The sequence below is a fragment of the Podarcis gaigeae genome, assembly GCF_964106915.1.
Source record: "Podarcis gaigeae genome assembly, chromosome: 14".
NCBI lineage: Eukaryota > Metazoa > Chordata > Lepidosauria > Squamata > Lacertidae > Podarcis > Podarcis gaigeae.
In genome coordinates, this window is record NC_139690.1 from 17,980,827 (window position 1) to 18,001,143 (window position 20,317).

At 44.4% G+C, this 20,317-nt stretch overlaps 2 protein-coding genes and 1 long non-coding RNA gene across 7 annotated transcripts in view; 1 reads left to right on the forward strand and 2 right to left on the reverse strand.

Annotated features, from left to right (window-relative positions):
• Window positions 1–10,844, reverse strand: part of WDR93 (WD repeat domain 93) — a 28,483-nt gene extending 17,639 nt beyond the window's left edge. Inside the window, exons 1-7 of one of the 3 annotated variants that reach the window (XM_083712636.1) lie at window positions 10,775–10,844; window positions 8,851–9,171; window positions 8,213–8,423; window positions 6,373–6,437; window positions 3,365–3,443; window positions 1,577–1,749; window positions 183–224 (exon numbers count right to left, since the gene is read on the reverse strand). In XM_083712636.1, the coding sequence (XP_083568762.1) occupies window positions 183–224; window positions 1,577–1,749; window positions 3,365–3,443; window positions 6,373–6,437; window positions 8,213–8,423; window positions 8,851–9,117 (837 nt within the window). In that variant the 5' untranslated portion in view covers window positions 9,118–9,171; window positions 10,775–10,844. Of the gene's footprint in view, window positions 1–182; window positions 225–1,576; window positions 1,750–3,360; window positions 3,444–6,372; window positions 6,438–8,212; window positions 8,424–8,850; window positions 9,172–10,774 lie in introns of all 3 variants that reach the window. The other 2 variants (XM_083712638.1, XM_083712637.1) reach the window with 2 other exon arrangements.
• The window catches only part of LOC310831850, a 65,573-nt gene that overhangs the window by 20,992 nt on the left and 24,264 nt on the right, over window positions 1–20,317 (reverse strand). The gene's annotated exons all lie outside the window — the stretch shown is intronic.
• PEX11A (peroxisomal biogenesis factor 11 alpha) lies at window positions 3,596–18,468 on the forward strand. Of its 3 annotated transcripts, XM_083712916.1 has the most exons (4): window positions 3,596–3,898; window positions 4,804–4,862; window positions 15,083–15,198; window positions 17,447–18,468. In XM_083712916.1, the coding sequence occupies exons 1-4, from the start codon at window positions 3,893–3,895 to the stop codon at window positions 18,001–18,003; spliced, it is 738 nt and encodes a 245-aa protein (XP_083569042.1). In that variant the 5' UTR covers window positions 3,596–3,892; the 3' UTR covers window positions 18,004–18,468. The 3 variants fall into 3 exon arrangements, with proteins under 3 accessions (XP_083569042.1, XP_083569044.1, XP_083569043.1); XM_083712918.1 differs by lacking the exon at window positions 4,804–4,862 and having other exon boundaries at window positions 3,606–3,898; window positions 17,447–18,466; XM_083712917.1 differs by lacking the exons at window positions 3,596–3,898; window positions 4,804–4,862 and adding an exon at window positions 10,930–11,062 and having other exon boundaries at window positions 17,447–18,435.

Below are 20,317 nucleotides of genomic sequence, written 5' to 3' on the forward strand. Positions count from 1 at the left end.
TCATTTGCTTTCCTGCCGCAGCGCTACCTATTTATCTACCGGCGTGCTTTTGAACTGCTAGGTTGGCAGGAGCTGGGACAGAGCAGCGGGAGTTCATCCCATCACGGGGATTCGAACCGCCAACCCTTCAGATCAGTGAGCCCAAGAGGCTCAGTGGTTTAGACCACTGTTAGACTACTTACCACCTCTTCAGCAACCAGTCCTTGGATTTCCGGAGCCTTCTTCTACAGAACCAGAAAAGGCAGCAATTATTATATACACACTGGAGTCCCTATAACATACAATGTGATCCAGGATACCCCAATTTCACCTAGGACCACTGCAGCGCCCTCAGCTCAACAAACCTTTAAGACATGCTGAGTCCTGCTCCCAGTGAAAGAAAAGGAAAACACACAGGGAGCAGGTGGTAATTCCTCCTTGAAAGAGGAGGAAATGGGGAACATGCAAGCCCATTTCTGAAAGGTTTGCTTGTGCTAACGTTACAAATGAAGGGGCAACACATTCATGGGTTTGTGGATCTCAGCATTGGTTTATCTGTTATTTTATCTGCACACCAGTCGAAGAGAAATATTTTTTGATCAAGTGGTTCATACAAATAAATAATTTCCAGGCATGCCTATCCACGATAGAAAGACTACTTGCTCATGAGAAGAGAACTCTGAAACATTGTCATTTGGCTTCACTGAATAAGTTTTTCTCTGAAAAAGTTTGGAACGTACACCTGTGTATAAATGGTATCGGGACAGAATTAACTAAAGACAAAACTCTCTTGAAGAACTACAGTGGAAATAGGGCACCCATTTCCCTTCAAATGATGTTGGACTCAGTAATGTTCATTACTGAGTTATTTGCAGATCACTCTCCTTCCCAGGCTGAGAGGGAAAATGGCGAAAACAGGATATTCAATGGGACGGTGTGATTTTTGCAGCTGCTTTTAAAGTTGCAAAACAGTGAAGCACGGGACGGAGCAATGGGGAATTTCTGAAACAACAATGGGATATTAGCTCTGCCCAAGGCATGATGGAGAACAGCAACAACTGGAAAAAGATAGATATAATATTTTACAAGGACAGGATAATTGCCACACACAGGAAGAACAAGGATATAGTTTGAATGCTTCACCTGCACGTTTATAAATCATTTGATGTGTTGATACGAATGGAAGTCGTTAACATTGCTATTTTGACTGTAGTGTAATTGAAATTAATAAGATTTTTGGAATGCAGAAATAAAGTAAACCATCAATTCTAGAATGCGGGGGGGCACCTAAATTACATAATTTGGCACCTGAATGATTGCTATTAGTAATTATATTATAATTTTGCCTTGTTATAATGAGGCTATTATTGGATTGTTGTAACTGAAAACTAATAAAAATTATTATCAAATTATGTCAGACTAAAACTCCCATCGTCCCTGAACATTGGTCATGCTGACTGATGGAAGTTGGAGTCCAACAACATTTGGAAGGCCACATTCATTCATTTATTCATGTGTTCATTCATTCATTCATTCATTCTAATGACAATTGAAAGGTCATGGAGGGGAGGGGCTAGATATGATCCATAGGAATTACATTTTTTTTATCCACCTCTACCCCAGCCTTCTCTGGCAGGGTTGCCTGGTTAACTTTCATGTCCTTGGTGTTTGCTGGAGTTGTAAGTGCGACATTCTGGGCATTTTCTGTCTCTTTTAGCCAAGAATCCTTAGGCAATCGGTAGATCTCCAGCCAAGCCTCCGAGCTGCCTGCTGTGAGGAAACAGAAGAAAACAGATGAAGCAATGGGGAATGAGAAGAAAGGTCTCTTAGTCAAGCAATCTTTCTAGTTTTGCTCCCTCAAAGGCAAATTCATGCTTACTCTTGGCCACTTATACATAGTATGTCGGGAGATACATATATATATATATATAGGCATGTAAGTGGCTCTTAAAGTTTCGAAGCATATGAGGAAGGGGGAGGAATCTTACCAAAACACACAAAAAGTCAAACACATTCAAAGTATCCATTACCCAATATCTGAAAGCATCCTATTTAGAAACCTCAAACCCTATTGAGAAAGTTTCCATGTCAGTGCCATAGCCTGGATTGTGTCACAAAAAAACTCTGCAACTAAGTTATGCAATATGCTGATGCAGTTACTTGCCAAAATTCTGGTCCTTTACCATCCAGATTGATTTATTCTTTTTGTGATAAAGTTCATACACGTAAATACATTCTACAAATATACCCAACAGTATAAAAAAAAACTATGCTGAGGATCAGAAACCCCTACGGTTTGATAAGGGGTGTTTTCTAAAGCTCTTTGAGGATGCTTCTCCTAATAGTTTTATATTAGCAGCGTCGTATATTCTCAGTGAAAGCCAAAGGAAATGGAATCGACCTCTGTAGGGAACAGAAACAACTTCCTCACCTTATGCTTGACTGACTTACAGTGCAACCCTATACATGTCTACTCAGAAGTAAGCCCCACTGAGTTTAACGGCGCTTACTCCCAGTAAGTGGATACAGGATTGCAGCCTTCAGGAATTAACAAGAAAGGCCCGTTGTATCCATATACCAGAGGTAGGGCCTTATTGGTGGTGACCCTATATCTCTGGAACGTCCTTTCTAGAGAATTCTATGAAGGCCCTTTCTCTAACTGGTCTTCAGTTAGACCTACCAGCCGCCAGTGTGGTGGGACAGAACCACCCCCCCCAAACAGCAGCATTGTTGCAGCTTGCCTTGAAGGGGCTGAGGCAGGGCAGAACTGAGTTTAAGCATGTGCAGATGTACCAGTGAGATCCCCAGATTGCTTAGAAACTTAATAATAATAATAATAATAATAATAATAATAATAATAATGCCCTTTCACATTGATTTTATGCAGGCGCCATATGTTTTAATTCAGCAGCAGGGAACCTGTGGCCCCCCATATGTTGTTGGACTTCAACTTACATTAACTCCAACCAGTGTGGCCAATAGCCAGGGATGTAAAGCGTTGTAGTCCAAGAACATCTGAAGGCCACCAGTCCCTTCCTCATATTTTAATTGATGAGGCTTTTTTATTGAGATGTACAGTATTGTGATTATAATGCCTATTTTTGTAAGCTATCTTCTGAGGACTTGGTTCCTTTTTATTTATTTTTTTAAAAGCTATAAATATGCATTTGAAAAGTTACTTGTCTGCGGAGGGTGGTCTGGATTTTTTATTTGGAAGATTAGACCGAGTGGGTGCAGTATCACAAAATGAACTACCCAAAACACATCGTGGTAAAAAGAGAGATTCCAAAGGGAAACCTGAAGGATAAAAAAAAATAAAAAGTGCCACACTCCAGCCCGCAGGTTGCAACTTGTCTGGCTAAGTTTGACAAATGTGGAGACTTGCCTTGCAGCAGAAAGCCTGCATAATCAGCCCCGCGAGAGAGTTCCAGTGCAACACATGTATTTCGCTTACTAATATCTTCCTGCCAAAAAAGAGATAAGAAGATGGTAAATATATATTCTGAAATTAGAGTGGGCTGAGCTTGTGGAAGCAGGAATGCCAAGCAGGGAAACCTGATCTGGCAGGTTTGTTGCAAAAGCTCTTTTGTCATTTATGTGTTTGACTCTGAGCACACCACCTACCATTAGAAGACTCTGATGAGGAAACCTTGATGTTCTGCCAGGAAAATGCACTATAAAACATACGTGGCTTTATCACATTCATCATTGCCTCCAGAGTTCAATAGACGTAACTCATTTTAACAGTTGGACTTGGCTGCAGATAAGGACTGTACAGTGGGGAAAGCTGTGCCTATTGATTTTCCGCCTGCTGCTGGACGGTTGTTGAACGCAGAGGACCTCATCCGGGAAGAAAGCTGGCATCGACAGGAAGGTGGACCATCAAAACACTCAGCCCACAAGTGACAGTTCTATGCAGGTAATGCAGAGTATAGGCTGGCTGCAAGAGGCTTGGAAGGATACGTAGAGTCAGGGCTGACACATCCAGTTTTGCTGCTTGAAGCAAAATGAAAAAGCAGCACCCCACCCTCTCCACTGCTAGTGGAGAAGCTAGCCAGCGCCGATTTCTGGTGAGATCTCTCACACTCTGCCAGATCTTTCAAAATTTCAGCAAAAACTTGCCAGAAATTGACAGCGGAGGCAATGGGGTGAGACTTTCTGCTGACCGAAGTGGCTGCTTCATCTTGCCTTGTAGGTGGGGCAGCCCTGAGTATAGCAGATATGTAAAACCTTGAAGCAGCACCAGTCGGGACTTTTAGCATGCATGCATAAAGTCAACAATAACTGCTGACATAGTCCAACCAAAATTAAGTCCCATTAATATTTACAGGAGAGGATATGCTAATGGTTCAATTTTATACAAACATACTAAGTAGCAAGCAACAACAACAAAAAATCCTTCCAGTAGCACCTTAGAGACCAACTAAGTTTGTTACTGGTATGAGCTTTCGTGTGCATGCACACTTCTTCAGATACACTGAAACAGAAGTTACCAGACCCTTATATATAGTGTGAGGGTGGGGAGGGGTATTACTCAGAAGGGTGGTGGGAATGGGTGATTGGGTGATAGGTGTGGTAAACCTGTTGGCGACTGTTAAGGACTGCAATTGGTCTTACAGGAAAAAGCAAGGGGTGAGATGGCTAAAAATAGCTTTATCGTGTATGTACCATGTAGCAAGCCCTCCTGTTCACAGTCAGACCTATTTTGGAGTAAAGATGCATAGGAATGAGTCATGCATCGCTTCCACTGGCATCTGTGAGACTTCTTATGGTTTAAGTTTGGCCACTGTCGGTCATTCACATTTAACCTCATTTTACATTCAGACCGAGCCAAAGCATGTTTACTCAGATGGCCTACTGAGTGAAATGGGACTTGTTTCCAAGTACCGTAATTTTCGCTCTATAACACGCAGATTTTTTCTCCTAAAAAGTAAGGGGAAATGTCTGTGCGTGTTATTGAGCGAATGTGTGGTCCCTGGAGCTGACTGGCCCGAGCGCAGGGGCAAAAATCAGGCAAAAATAAGATCGCGCAGGCGGAGGGAAGGCGGAAACTGCTGCTTTCCTGCATTCTGCCTCAGGGTCTTACTGCCCACCCACTTCTGTTTCTGTTGCTGCGTTTGCTCAAACTCAACAAAGAGCAGGGAATCCCCTGCCCTCCTGGCAAGCAGAGGGTTAAGGAAAGAATCACGTCCTTCCTTTTAATTCTTTCTTAGTCACACTGCGAGCAGGCTCTCCGTGCTCTAGGGACTTGCAGGCAGTCTAAAAACATGCAGGTGGGAGAGATAGAGAGGGCTGGCTTGGGTGGGTGGGGGAAAACTTTTGCGTTCCTTTCCTCCCTCCTGTTAAACCCCTCTCCTGCATTGTTAGCCAGCTGCTTCTCCGCATGCAGGAGAGACATGCAGGTGAGAGAGAGAGGGAGGGCTGGCTTGGGGGGGAACTTTTGCCTTCCTTTCCTCCCTCCCATTAAACCCCTCCCCTGCATTCTTAGCCAGCTGCTTTTCCGCACACCCCTCTCGTGCTCCTTGTCCCTTCTGTGTTTTTCCTTCCCTCCCCATTTAAAACATGGTGACAAAGCACAGATCCACATGGATCCTCAGGATTTTTGCATTGGGTCACCCCAAATTCACCATCAGATCACATTACATGTCCATGGCTACAGCCTGTACCAAAAAAATCACGCACCCACTGTTGCCTGGGGCTGCAATGGTGCAAAAACGTGGTTACAAAGCATGGATCCACATGGATCCTCAGGATTTTTGCATTGGGTCACCCCAAATTCACCATTAGATAACATTACATGTCCATGGCTATAGCCTGCACCAAAAAAAATCACACACCCACTGTTGCCTGGGGCCACAATGGTGCAAAAACGTGGTTACAAAGCACAGATCCACATGGATCCTCAGGATTTTTGCATTGGGTCACCCCAAATTCACCGTCAAATCACATGTCTGTGGCCACAGCATGAAGCACAAAAATGATACATCCACCGTTTCATTCAGAATTTTTTTTTTCTTGTTTTCCTCCTCTAAAAACTATGTGCGTGTTATGGTCAGGTGCGTGTTATAGAGCGAAAAATACGGTAAGCATGCAGAAAGTTGGGGCACTGTTATAGAAATAAACACCTCTGAAAGTATAGGTCTTACTCCCAAGTAAAGCATGTTTGTTATCAGGCTGTATATCACATGCTATGGGGGGAAAGATGTGTGTGTGTGTGTGTGTGTGTGTGTGTGTGTGTGTGAATAATTATACATAAGGGTGGATGGAAGTGCCTTTCTACTTAGAATTGCACCAATATGGGTACTGCACAATGGATTTGGGTAACTGGGTTTTCCAAAACTGAGATTCAGATAACCAGTAGCTATAAGAGATAGATATATAGTGGGGACTCACCACTTCATTTATGGCTTTTATAGACAGCAGATTCTCCTTGAAAAAGTAAAAAAGACGTGCAATACCTGGAACACAACAACAGAAGAAACTGCACTAGGATACCTTTTTTTTCATGTTCATTAGCACATCAGGTTTCCTCATTTCCATTATCCATTAAATGACAAGTCTTATAAATGATCAGTTTTCCCTTTGGAGAGCTCTGAGGGGTGCAAATACTAATTCCTGCTCATCCATGAAGTTCGCTAGTGACCTTGGGCCAGCTACTATCTTGTAGCCTAACCTACCTCATAGAGTTGTGATGAGGGTAAAATAGAAGCGGGAGAATCATGGATGCTGTGCCTTGAGTGCCCTGAAGTAAAGGCGAGATATAACATCTGCATAGCTGAGGAGAAGCCCTGCTCCTTTGAACCCTAGCATCTCATGCTACCAGGCTTGCTGCTTACCTGTGACCATCTCTTACCTGTGACCATCAGCAGTCCAGCAAGTCAACAACTGGAGAAGCAATAGCAAAAGGGGGGGGGGTTATATAGCAAAGGGATCGCTGTAAGTGGCAGAGAATCTGCTCTGCATGCAGAAGGTCCCAGGTTCTATCCCTGGCAACAGTTGAGATTAACTTATCTAAGTTAGCCATGGTCATTCCCCTCAGTGGGTTTACTCTGAGCAGGACTAACATTGGCTATGATCCAATAGAGATGGTGCTGGTTTGAAACACAATGGAAAGGACAGGTGCTGTCATACTAAAATCCCAATTCCAACATAGTAGGGAACAGGCCTCCTGATGAGATGGTATCTGCAGTTTCATAAGGGAAGAAACATTATTTCAGTTATCCTGGTCCCAAGTTGTATAGCGATTTCTGCACCAAAACCCGCACCCTGAACTTAGCTTAGCAGCTAACTGGCAGCCAGTGCAATTCTTCCAACAGCAGGGGAACATGCTGGTGGTATCCTGTCCCAAGTTCAGCGGCTGTATTTGCACCAGACGAACTTCAAGGACAACCCTACATAGAAAGCACTGCAATGAATTGCAGTAATCCAGCTGGGAGGTTACTACAGCATGGAAAAGAGTAATTATGCTATCTTGGTAAAAGGGAATCCTAGCCACTGAGGTCACCTGAGCCTCCAGTCACAGAAATAAATCCAGGAGCACCTCAGGGGAAGTATATATCTACAGTAGGCAATTGATCAATTATCCAGACTGGAATTGGTCAGGCAGTGCACCTCCATCTTGCCAAGATTCAGATTCAATTTGCTGACCCTCCTCCAGCCTACCATCAAGCCCAGGTGCTGGCCCCTGGCTTACACAGCTTTCCTAAATGAGATGATACACACAAAAAATAGAGCTGGGCATCATCAGCGTACTCATCACACCTTATTCTCTTATTTGAAAAAGAGAGTGGTTGCTAGCGTGGGGGCAGTTTCTTGCAAAATCCGAGTCATGCACCAGTTCTGGCACAGAACTGGCTGAATGTGGGTATCCAAGTAGCAGGACAACTCAGACATATGACTACAGAGCTGCTTCAGTTGCCAAAATTAAGTTGAAAAAGACAATAAACAACATCGTCTCAGGCAGAACTCGTGCTTCTTAGTTGTCATTAAAGCACTGGGAGGTTTTCAGAATTACAACCATGCAACGAGAAAAGGCATGGGGCCACTATGTCATTCCATGCAAGCCACTTTCTTCCTTTAGTTCTCCCTTCTGTAAAATAGAAACAATACAGATCCCTCTCACAGGGTTGATGGGACAAACATAACAGAGGCCTGAGGTCCTCATAAGACAGGTAGGATAGAAAATAGTGTAGAAAATATAATTAATTTGCAAATGGGTGTTAAATATACTTACCCAGCTCATCCACTGAACCAATGAGATAGGAGCTACTGCCAAAGTTTGAAACCTTGATGGCACAAATCTCAACGTTGGCTGCCTCCCAAGCACATACCTTCTCGCATGTGGGCTTTTCACATGTGGGTATGCTGAAGACAGATAGTCCCATAGAAAAGCCAATGAAGATGAATTCTCCAGCAGCTACCATGCAGTTTGCCCTTCCCTCAACCTGAGAATATGGAAAGTGAAGAAAGCACAATGCCCAGCTCAGCAATTAATCCCATTGCATGCATTAATGCACTGCTGATAAGTATTAGTGTTATTTTCAATGCTGCCATATTAATAACCACACTAGCCATTTTGCACACATGTAAGTAGCCTGTTAAATAACCACCACAGTCTGTGCTTACTGCAGTTCATTTCCCTCTTACCTCACCATCCCACCCACTAACAATCATGTGTATATATGCCTACCACCACAGAAAAACACTTCATACATATGGTGAAGTGGATCCTAGTCCACAAAAGCTTATGCCATAATAACTTTGTTAGCCTTTAAGGTGCCTCAAGACTCTTTGTTATATCCTACTGAATTCATTGAGGAGCTACTGCTAAGTAAGAACTACTCATCCCACAATTTGCCCAGGAATGAGTACCTGGAATTCAGATGAAGGTGAGTACTTTGGGGGCGGAAGCTTCGGCTGCCTGGTTTCCTGTAATGGTTGCGGCCCCTCAACAATTTCCCAGGTCCGCTCAAGCAAAAGATTCACCAGTTTATTGATCATCCGATAAGGCTGAGGCAAAGAATCAAGGTACTCATATGGATCTTTCAAGTATATGTCCTCCTCTTCGTCTTTCTTAATCCAGTCCTTTTCAGTGGGTGAAGGGATGTCCAGGGGCTGCTTCCGGAGGAAGACGGGCATTTTTGTGCCACTTCTATTGTCCCTCTACAAGCAGTTTCGGATATTAAGAAAGCCCTGTAGTAAAATATAATCTGATTATTGATCAGGTATTTCCCCCCACTCAAAAGCAGTTCATTATATTTTGAGAAGCAATACCTGCTTCACACCACGACAACCAAAAGGGAGAGCGAGGACAGCACTATGGTGCTGAGGTCCAGCATTTGGGCTTCCCATAGGCATCAAGTTAGCCACTATGAGAACAAGACGCCTAACTAAATGGGCCTTTCATCTGATCCAGCATAGCTCTTCTTATATTCCGCTCTACCAGAATGGAATTCAGTGTGTCTGTGTTCCTCACTAGAAAGCAAATATGCCCATGACTCCTCAGAAGTAAAGTTCAGGAGAGTCTTGCTTGATAAAACAGATAAAACAGCACTCTCCTACTAGGGATCCCCAGCAGATGTTATTCAAAGGCATGCTGTCTCCAACACTAGACTAATAACTTTATCGTCCAAATGGAAACTCACTGGGTGAAATCCTGGATCAGTTGCTTTCCCTTAGCTTACCAGTGTTTCCCAACCCTGGGCCTCCAGCTGTTTTATAATCACCTTATACACTAAAGGGCTCCAGAGAGTGTAGATGGTTCCTCCTCCCAGTTGAATCTGCACAACCACCCTATGAGGTAGATTACACTGGTTGTGCCTGTGTAAGCAGCCCAAGGTCACACAACGAGCTTTATGGGTACGTGAGGGATTTGAACCTGGATCTCGCTGGACCTAGTGTCATAATAAGAATTATTATTATTATTTATTTGTATCCCATGTATCTCACTGAGTTGCCTCAGCCACTCTGGGCAGCTTCCAACATATATAAAAACAAAATAAAACATTAAACATTAAAAAAAAACCTTCCCTATACAGGGATGTCTTCTAAAGGTGTTTTACACACACACACACACACACACACACACACACACAGAGAGAGAGAGAGAGAGAGAGAGCGCTTTTTTTCCCTTAAAAATGTTTAGGGGTACTCTCATTTTGACACAAGAAAATCCCCATTTTATAGTTCAAATTGGGAAAATTAAATACAGTAAATGGACAAAAGTACAAAGATTCACAAAATGTTTAGGGGTTTGTGTCCCCCCCCAGAAAAAGTACTGTAATATGTAATTTATACTTTTCAGATTTATACATTTTCACTGATTTCAAAACTTGACTTCCTCCCCCGACTTCTGCAGTTCCTTAAATTTATTTTTAACATCTTCTGCATATCCACATTAACTTAATTTGTTCATTTATTCATCTTCTTTAAATATATACACTTATGAAACTTCAGGTTATTGCAATAATCCCGCCCATGTTTTTAATCTCTTTACAATTTATCTGTAAATATTCGATAAACCATTCTAATGGTTATATAGTTCATCATCTCCACTCTTACTCTCAAACCAACTGGCCCCATTAAAAAAAAAGTGCATGTGAGAAAGATAAATGCGTGTGTGTGTATAGATACACACACACACACACACACACACACACGGTGCTGAGCTCCAGAGACATGTTAATGATTTCACAATAACAAATCACAACCCCTTACTCCGCTTTCCAAGCCCCAACCCCGCACCTATACACGTGTACACACACGCGCGCACACACACAAAAAAAGCCCCCTGCACCTGTTTCCGGAAGTTGACACGTTGCCATAGTAACCCAGACCCGGAAGGAAGGAAGGGCGGCCGTTTTTGAGGGGCTGGGCGATCTACGGGCGGGGAGGCGGGGATAACTCTGACCACGCCCACTCCCCGAGAGCCAGCTGATCGCACAGGTGGCGCGTTGCGGGAAGTTCCGTGTCGGGGTTCCGAGCTGCTTGGCCGCCGTCCGGCGTGGGGTTTGCCGCCGCCTTTGCAAATGGAAGCGTTTGTGCACTTCACCAACCAGACCCAGGGTCGGGATCGGCTCTTTCGGTGAGGGGGGAAGGAAAGAGGCGAGTGGGTGGGCGGGCGGGCTGAATGGCAGGTGTCCTCCAAGTTTTGTTTTAGCTTTATTTTGCATTTATTGCTAAAGGCACTTTTAAGGCGATGTTCAGATAGAGTTGTCGATTTCGCAAGCCTTTCCCACCACACCAAAAACAGAGAGAGAGAGAGAAGCAATTGTGTAATCCTATATACTCGCCGTGCTTTTTTTCTAAAAGTTTAGGGGTACTCATTTGGACTCAAGAAAATCACCATTTTAGAGTTCAAATCGGGGGGAAATAAATACAGTAAATGGACAAAAGTACAAAGATTCACAAAATGTTTGGGGGTATGTGTACCCCCAGGAAAAAAAGCACTGTATGCTCGGTAGTAAAAGGTAAAGGTAAAGGTACCCCTGCCCGTATGGGCCAGTCTTGCCAGACTCTAGGGTTGTGCACTCATCTCACTCTATAGGCCAGGAGCCAGCGCTGTCCGCAGACACTTCCAGGTCACGTGGCCAGTGTGACAAGCTGCATCTGGCGAGCCAGCGCAGCACACGGAACGCCGTTTACCTTCCCGCTGGTAAGCGGTCCCTATTTATCTACTTGCACCTGGAGGTGCTTTTGAACTGCTAGGTTGGCAGGCGTTGGGACCGAACGATGGGAGCGCATCCCGCCGCGGGGATTCGAACCGCCGATCATGCGATCGGCAAGTCCTAGGCGCTGAGGTTTTACCCACAGCACCACCCGCGCCCCTATGCTCGGTAGTAGCTCCCGTTAAACTCAGAAGGACTTACTCCCTGGTAAATTAGGTTGTAGGATCTCTGCCTTAAGTATTGCATACAACTTCATAGAAATGAAATGCAACTCTCTGAACCAGGCATAGGCAAACTCCACCCTCCAGATGTTTGGGGACTACAACTCCCATGATCTGACCAGTGGTCAGGGATGATGAGCGTTGTAGTCCCAAAACATCTGGAGGGTCGAGTTTGCCTATGCCTGCTCTAAACCATAAAGGGTGTCCCCTGCCTGAAACCCTGGAGAGGCTGCTACCAGTCCGAGTAGACAGTAGATTATTATAGAATCATAGAGTTGGAAGGGAACCCGAGGATCATCTAGCCCAACCCCCTACAATGCATGGTGCCTTCGTTCCATATCTTTAGGTGCCAGCCAAAAATATTCCTCTTTTCCTAGGCCTTTGGCAAATTTAACAATCTGTGGTCCACAGCTGTCCCTGGGTAGGTTCAAACTGCCAACCTTCTGGTTAACAGCCAGACCCATTGTGCCAACATACTGAGCTTGATGGGTCAGTGGTCTGACTCATAGAACAAACATAAAATACTGCCTTCTACTGAGTGTAACACTGGAGCTAGGAAAACTGAGGTTCAAATCAAGTCTCCACCCCCGTCATTCAGCCCAGATACTGAGGTCCAGCTCCGAGGGCCTTCTGGCGGTTCCCTCCCTGCAAGAAGTGAGGTTACAGGGAACCAGACAGAGGGCCTTCTCGGTGGTGGCACCCGCCCTGTGGAAAGCCCTCCCACCAGATGTCAAGGAAATAAACAACTCTCTGACTTTTAGAAGACATCTGACTTTTAGAAGACATCTCTTCCCTAAACAGGCAGCCCTGTTTAGGGAAGTTTTTAATGTTTGATGTTTTATTGTGTTGGATATTCTGTTGGGAAGCTCCCAGAGTGGCTGGCGAAACCCAGCCAGATGGGCAGGGTATTAATAATAATAATAATATCAACATGAAGCTCACTGGGTGACTTTGGGCCAATCATTAGTTCTCAGCCTAGCCTATCTCATTGGGCTTTTGTGAGGATAAAAATTAGGCATGTATTGTCTGAGCTTCAGGAGGCGGAAGTGGCTTATAAAAGAAATTGATTATAATTACTTTTGAAACTGCGGTGCTCTTGTCAGCAGCAGTTTAATCTGGAGCAATGAACAGCTGATCTCTCAATCTCTCTTCTGTGAAAACCCAATCATGTGAGGACCAGCAAAGCTAGTTATGTTTAGCCTGGAGAAGAGAAGTATTCACATATCTGAAGGGCTGTCGTGCAGAAGATTTGGCAGACTTGTTGTCTGTTGCCCTGTGTGGTGGATGACCCTTGCTCTGAAAAGCGTGGTCAAAATTAAAGGGTTCAGGAACTCAGACCAGACCGAATTTCATCAAATCATGCACAGACTTTACTGAAACAAAACTCTACAAGAGAGGATGGGGAAGCAAATCTGTTATGATTGCATGGAAACCACAACCAACTATTCTTCAAAATTCACACTCCTTTGATTTTTGCGAGGCTGGTCTCCCGATAGAAAATGTACACATCAATGCATATATCGGAGGAAAGTGTGCATGAAAATACATTCATTGGTGAAAGTAACACATAAGCATGCAATGCAGTGGTACCTCAGGTTAAGTACTTAATTCGTTCCTGAGGTCCGTTCTGAACCTGAAACTGTTCTTAACCTGAAGCACCACTTTAGCTAAGGGGGCCTCCTGCTGCCGCCGCACCACCGGAGCACAATTTCTGTTCTCATCCTGAAGCAAAGTTCTTAACCCGAGGTACTATTTCTGGATTAGCGGAGTCTGTAACCTGAAGCGTATGTAACCCGAGGTACCGCTGTATATTGGTGGGGGAGGGAACCGCTTGCAAAGATGTGTGTCTTGGTTGGAACGGCATACAAAAACAGGTAAAATTCACGTGGAAAATACTGGTGGATTTTTATGAGGATTAAAAAACAAAAAAAACAGCCACAAATTTCCAGAGAAATGTGGAGGACTCAACCTAAGGCTGGAAAAATGAGAAAGTTAATAGAAGTCAAAAAGGACAGGTTCATCCATCCCTAGTAGTGCTAGACAAACAGGAATGCAGCAGATGTGCAAAGCAGGCAGAGGGAGAATGCTGCCTCACTTAGTCATAACTCAGTAATGGGGCAAATTCTTTGCACACAGAAGATGCTGGATTCAGGCCTTGGTATCTTCAGGAAGTGCTGTAAAGATGCTCCTGTCTGAAATTCTGTAGAGCTGGTGCCAGGCAGCCTTTGCCAACCTGACGCCCTCCAGATATTTGGGAGGAAACCACAGTCCCTGGCTTAGAGTCGCACCTCAATTGGGGGCCATGGTTTGTTTTCTAAACAGTCCAGAAAGGCATGTCTACGGCACACATTAACCTTGGTTTAGCATGATGTGTGAACTGGGCCAGACTTTAGGAAAGAAATGGGAGTTAGGGAGATGCTTGCTTGCTCCAAGCCAACACATTTCAAGAATACCTGCTCTTACTCTTGGGTGTTTGCTAATAATATATATTTTTAATTTATATATTTTGATTCATTTACATACCACTTAATCATTTCTAGGTGCTGGACATAAAAAAAAAACAACCCACAGAAAATGGGTCAATAAAACAATACAAAGTTAGAAGGAAACCAAAGACCACCTTTCAATGCTTGCTGGAACAACAAGCCTATAACCAATAACCGTGTGTCTGAGGTTGAGCAAGGAGGCTGGCTGTTTGATCTCAATTGGGAAGGAGTTCCACAGGCACTGAAAGAATGGCTTCTAAAAGTTATGAGCCATGGGATACCATCAAGGGACTCCACAAAGATCACAATGAATGGGTCATGATATAAGGGACCAGGCTTAATAGACCCTGGACCCATATGAGCAACCAGTGTAAGTTTTTAATCACCAATGCTGTGTACTGGTGGTAGTCTGTCCTCATCAAACGCAGCATTTTGCACTAGCTGGAATTTCCGGATCAGCCACAATGGTCGCCCCACACACAGCATGTTGCAGTAATGGATTCTTGATTATAGTCCTTGTGTGCATGTTCACATTGCTTGAGTTGCCTCCTAAACCAGGAAACATAATTGTGTGCGTAAGGATATTTTGTGAGCAGTCGCTCCGAGGAAAAGGATAGTTCTGCCCCTTTGATGCTTCTGCCTTAATTTAATTGTGGGAGAGACAGTCCTGTCCCTCTGCTTTTGCCTGTGATGTGAATTGGGTTCTCCGTGTTTTTCCTCCCCATTCCAGAGCAACTCAATATGCATGCATGCTGCTTAGCTATATGTTAGAGCATAAGACCAGCCGAGAGGAAGTGATAATGAAGCTCAAAAACCTGGAGGCGAGCATGCGCTCCGGCCGCAAGTGTAAGTATGTTTTCTTATAAGAGAGAGAGAGAGGCACGTCTTTTGTAGGCATAATCTGGGCATGGGGAGCAGAAAAAAGGACCAGTTGCAAATGCACAAAAGCAATATATAATTGAAACAGATCACAAATGATGATGAAAACAGTAGAGCCTGTGTTGCTGCACTTGAGCTAGTTTGGAGTCCTGTTAATTGAAATGAGAAGAGCACATGCTTATAATTCTTCATCAGATCTATCCAAAATGGTCTGTTGTAGGGGTGGGGGACCTTTGAAAGCCCAAGGTCCACATTCCCTTCTGGGCAACTTTATGGGGGCCACATGGCAGTGGCGGGAGGGGCTAGAGGCAAAATGTATGTAAATGTATGTATGTAAATGTTATCTTTGTACCATAAGCTAGTTGGTACACACCCACACAACCCCACTCCAGCCAGCCAAGCACAAGGCATTATCAGAGTTCAAGGACACGTTCCAGACAGGCAAAAACAACCAGGGTGGGGGTGCAAATCAGGACCAGTGAGGGGTGTGGTCTGGGGACAGTATCAAAGGCTAAATAGAAAATTTTGGAGGACTGCATTCAGCCAATGGGCCTGAGATCAAACACAACAGAGGTTTTTGCAAGGTTTTTTTAAATTAAGTAATTTGCATTAATTATACGTGTGATTTCATTGAAGTAGACATGAATGGACATAGTGACTCAGGCTGCATTTCATCCACCCTTATACCTGGAAATGCTCCATTTGAGGAGGACATGCTTGCAAATAAAATCCTATACATCCTCCTTTGCTTTTGCACAGTTTCAGCATGTCACCTTAATTGGCTTTTAATAAATAAATTGCTCAACATGTAAGTAAGCAGTGTACACTGGGCGGGGGGGGGGGGAGCCAAGTGGTTGAAATAGTTTTAAAACCCATGACTGATTCCCAAGGGCAGATCTTGCCTGTTAGCTTCCTTCTAAAACTGTGTGGGAAAGGGGGATGCTGTACTCGCCTTGAAAATTTGCCCTGTTCCAGAGATCTGAGCCCAATTCTTCCTTATCTTATCTCCTCCAATATCCAGCGTTATCTGGGTGGGCTGTTGGTACCCAGTGTGAGGTATATTGATGGATCTTGGATTAAGTTCCTGTACCAGAAGCATCCATGTCTGTTGACTGGGTGATGAGGTTTGAGGGTTTTGTTGTTGTTTTCAATCAAACAGTGTATAACTTTTATGAAATAGGAAAACAAAAAATGAAAGCTGCTCTATCATTTGCTTGTTGTTGACAAGTCCACTTACCGTACCTTTAACAGTCAGGCGGCTTTTCGGCCTAGCCTCATCCCCATTCACAATCTGACAGTGACGGCTTGGTGGGGAGTGCCAAGCCAGCAAGTGTGGTCTCCTGGAGGATAAATTGAGGCCTGCCCAGCCTCTTCACCTTGTTCTCCTCGGCGGAATACTTTTTGTGCAATAGGTGTGCAAGTCTACCCATCTCATCACCTTTTGTATTGCTGAAGCCATGTAGTAAATCTGTTTTGTTTTTAAGTACTCTTCTGGTTCGCCAGAAGTGGCTTAGTCATGCTGGCCACATGACCCGGAAGCTGTACGCCGGCTCCCTCGGCCAATAAAGCGAGATGAGCACCGCAACCCCAGAGTCGGCCACGACTGGACCTAATGGTCAGGGGTACCTTTACCTTTACTTTACTCTTCTAAAGACCCTAACTTGCATTATGTGTTGCTGTTATATATTGTTTGCTTGCCTGCAACCATATCCAAGAAGCTGATATTTAGAAGACCGTAGAACCCTGTCCATCCAGCCAAATGATGGAGTGTAATTGGGATAATAAATGCGATTAACTCCAGCCAGTTCCAGGTGGGATTTTGTGGGTGGGATTCACTCGCAAACCAGCAAATTCAAGATGTGCAGTTAAAGTGGATTTGGCACTCTTGTGCAACCAGCTGGCTTCATGTGTGTGTGTTTTTGTAAGCACTTTCCTTACACATATGTACATTCACACAAACACACACACACAAACAAGATACATATATTTGTGGTAAGGAAAGTAATGGGAAAATCCCCTGAAAAGTGGGGGGGGGGGAGAGATAATTGCTTTACATTATGTCGTACAGTCACCCCCACAAAAACATCAGAATCAGTGAACGGTGGCTGTCGTATAATCTCCTGTGCAAACTTTGAGCAAACAAATTGGGATGAAAGCTCAGTAAACAGGCTGTCTGGAAACAAGGCCTTTCTAACAATTGTGGGTTTTCTTGCAGTATTCAGGCTTGGTAACATGCTGCATGCCTTCGTTTCGGCCAGACACGCCTCCCAGTTGCCAGATTTGGTTCCCTGCTGCTGCCTGACTGCCTCCAACCTCAACCGTGTCCTGTACTTCATGTGCGACACTGTCTTGTGGGTGAAGAGCGTGGGGCTCATCTCGGATATCAACAAGAAGAAGTGGCGCAGCCGGGCGACCAAATACTACTACTATTCCCTGCTGATAAACCTGGTCAACGACTTGTATGAGCTCTGCTGGCGCATGGAGCAAGCCGCACGGAAAGAGAAGCTTCAAGGGGACTCATCTCGGCTCCAGAGCTTAACTTCTCTGGCAACTAGTGGCCTGCAGCCATTTCTCCTCCTCCTCTACATCACACTGAAAAAACATCCTCCTTTGCTTCTGGACACGGTGAAGAACCTTTGCGATCTCTCTAGTCCGTTGGACGTGCTGGGAATCTACAAAACCAATCCCGGAATCATCGGGCTCTGTGGCCTTATCTCCTCCTTGGTGGGGATCCTCACCATCGCCGTCCCACAATTGAGACTGAAGCATTGACTTTTGACACTTCCCTGATGGCTTCCATTTTGCAGAGCAGTCCTTTGGATATCAAGCCCAATTGGGTGGGCTTCCTCTGTCCTGTCAGTGGACTTGTTCTCTGCCACTGCCTTCGTTTCCACCTCTTTCCTCATATGATTTTGCCGCCCTTCGATGGGAGAAGGCATCAATCAGTGATGGCATCAGAAAGAGTGTGCCGGATTTATGTACAAGCTAAACAAGCTATAGCTTAGGGCCCCACTCTCTTGGGGCCCCAAAAAAATTTAAAGGAAAAAAAACCACTGGGTGTACTTTGATAAAATACATACTTTGTTATGTGCAAATGGCTTTAAATACCTATTAGGTCCATAAATTAACATATAGCATCTATTCGGCACAAAAAACAGCGACAATTTGTTGTTGACAAAGGACAGCTGGTCATATAAAAGTCCCCATTACCTTCAGTAGCTTAGGGCCTCATCAAACCGAACGAATGTGAAATTGTACAGTCAAGATTTGGGTCTGAATGTAGAAAAAAATGGCCCGTGGCCCTCAAGAGACTAAAAGCTATGAAATTAAGCCATATTTGTATGACTTGGGACAGGGTGGAATCCTTTTCTTGGTGCCTTTTAATCTTGCATATTGGGAATTTTTTAACGGTGTTTATATTATAAGAGATTTTAACTTATGCTAATATTTTGAATATGTTGTAAGTTGCTTTGTGACCTTTTTCTGCAATGAGCAACTAACAAGTTTAATAACATGAATTTTAAAGAGCACCCATCACCTTGAATATCACATTATCTGGAATAAAAGCTGCTATACTGTACTTTCATTTTTTCCAGAAAAAAAAGAAAAGCAATTGCAAAATTCTGAGTTTGAATTTGAGTCTTGTGTTTGGTTTGCACATGGTAGGTGAAAAAAGTCACTGATAGAGAAATTGGTGTTTGTTCCTTTCTAAAAAGGGAATACAAGAATGGAGCCTTGCAATGTGTACTTCACTGTTCAGCTATAAAACTTCACCCGGCTGCTGGCTTTGCAGCCTAACCAGACCTTAAGAGGAATGAATTCCTGTGGAATCTCTCAAGAACAATCCGATTCAGCAAGATGTCTGTCAGTCTCCAGATTGTCACATCAAAAAGCAGATCCCCTGCTGCTTCCAATTTTTTATTGCTTCTTGTAAAACCATCTTAGAGGACATTTCAGCCTTCTTTCAGCTTTGCAACATACATTCAAAGGTGGTTGGAACTGAATAATGTAGGTCCGCCTTTCTCAACCTTGAGTTCCCAGATCTTGTTGGACTACAACTCCCATCATCCCTCCCCACTGGTCCTGCTAGCTACAGATGATGGGAGTTGTAGTCCAACAAGATCTGGGGACCCAAAGTTGTGTAAGGCTACTTTAGGTGGTAAAATGTGGTTTAAGCACCAGCTCACCCCTATGAATTCAGGCCTTGGAACAGGGATGGAGAACCTGTGGTCTTCCAGATGTTCTTGAACTACAACTTCCATCACAGCTGACCAATGACCATGTTTGCTGGGTCTGATGGGAGTTGGAGTCCAGCAACATCTGGAGGGGCCACAGGTTCCCCATCCTAAGTGTTCTGCAGCTTCATTGATAAACCGTGACGTGGCACCTAGCAGCGCTCCTGTGAAGCTCTTGAATTTTAAAGCCTATTCTTCAGCTGTTTATATTCCACTATTTGAGTTTAGCAGGTCTCACTTCATCCATCTCACAGACCTAATTGCAGGCAAGAATGTGTAGGACGGCAGTGTTGTACAATAAGATGAGTCAATCAAGTGTTCTGCTCTTGTCTCAAACAGAACAAGAGAACGGTATAACAGCCAGTGTTTGCATGTTGGATGGGAAAGAAGCAGCACATCATTCATTTGAATAGTTCCCTTCACATGAAAGGACCATGGCTCAGTAGAAGAGCGTCTGCCTTGCATGCAGAAGGTTGCAGGTTCAATCCCCAGTACCTCCAGGTAAAGGTAAAGGGACCCCTGACCATTAGGTCCAGTCGTGACCGACTCTGGGGTTGCGGCGCTCATCTCGCTTTATTGGCCGAGGGAGCCGGCGTACAGCTTCCGGGTCATGTGGCCAGCATGACTAAGCCACTTCTGGAGAACCTTCCTGCCGGAGCGGTACCTATTTGTCTACTTGCACTTTGATGTGCTTTCAAACTGCTAGGTTGGCAGGAGTAGGGACCAAGCAACGGGAGCTCACCTTGTCGCGAGGATTCAAACCACCGACCTTCTGATCGGCAAGTCCTAGGCTCTGTGGTTTAACCCACAGCGCCACCCGCATCCCTTTCTCTGGGTAGGGTTGGGATAAA

Bases quoted from the DNA above. Each gene is read 5' to 3' on its own strand.
- PEX11A (XM_083712916.1), top strand. The intron at 4,863-15,082 runs GTACCGTAATTT...TCCCCATTCCAG, and splicing joins GAAATGGGACTTGTTTCCAA to AGCAACTCAATATGCATGCA. The intron at 15,199-17,446 runs GTAAGTATGTTT...GTTTTCTTGCAG, and splicing joins CATGCGCTCCGGCCGCAAGT to TATTCAGGCTTGGTAACATG.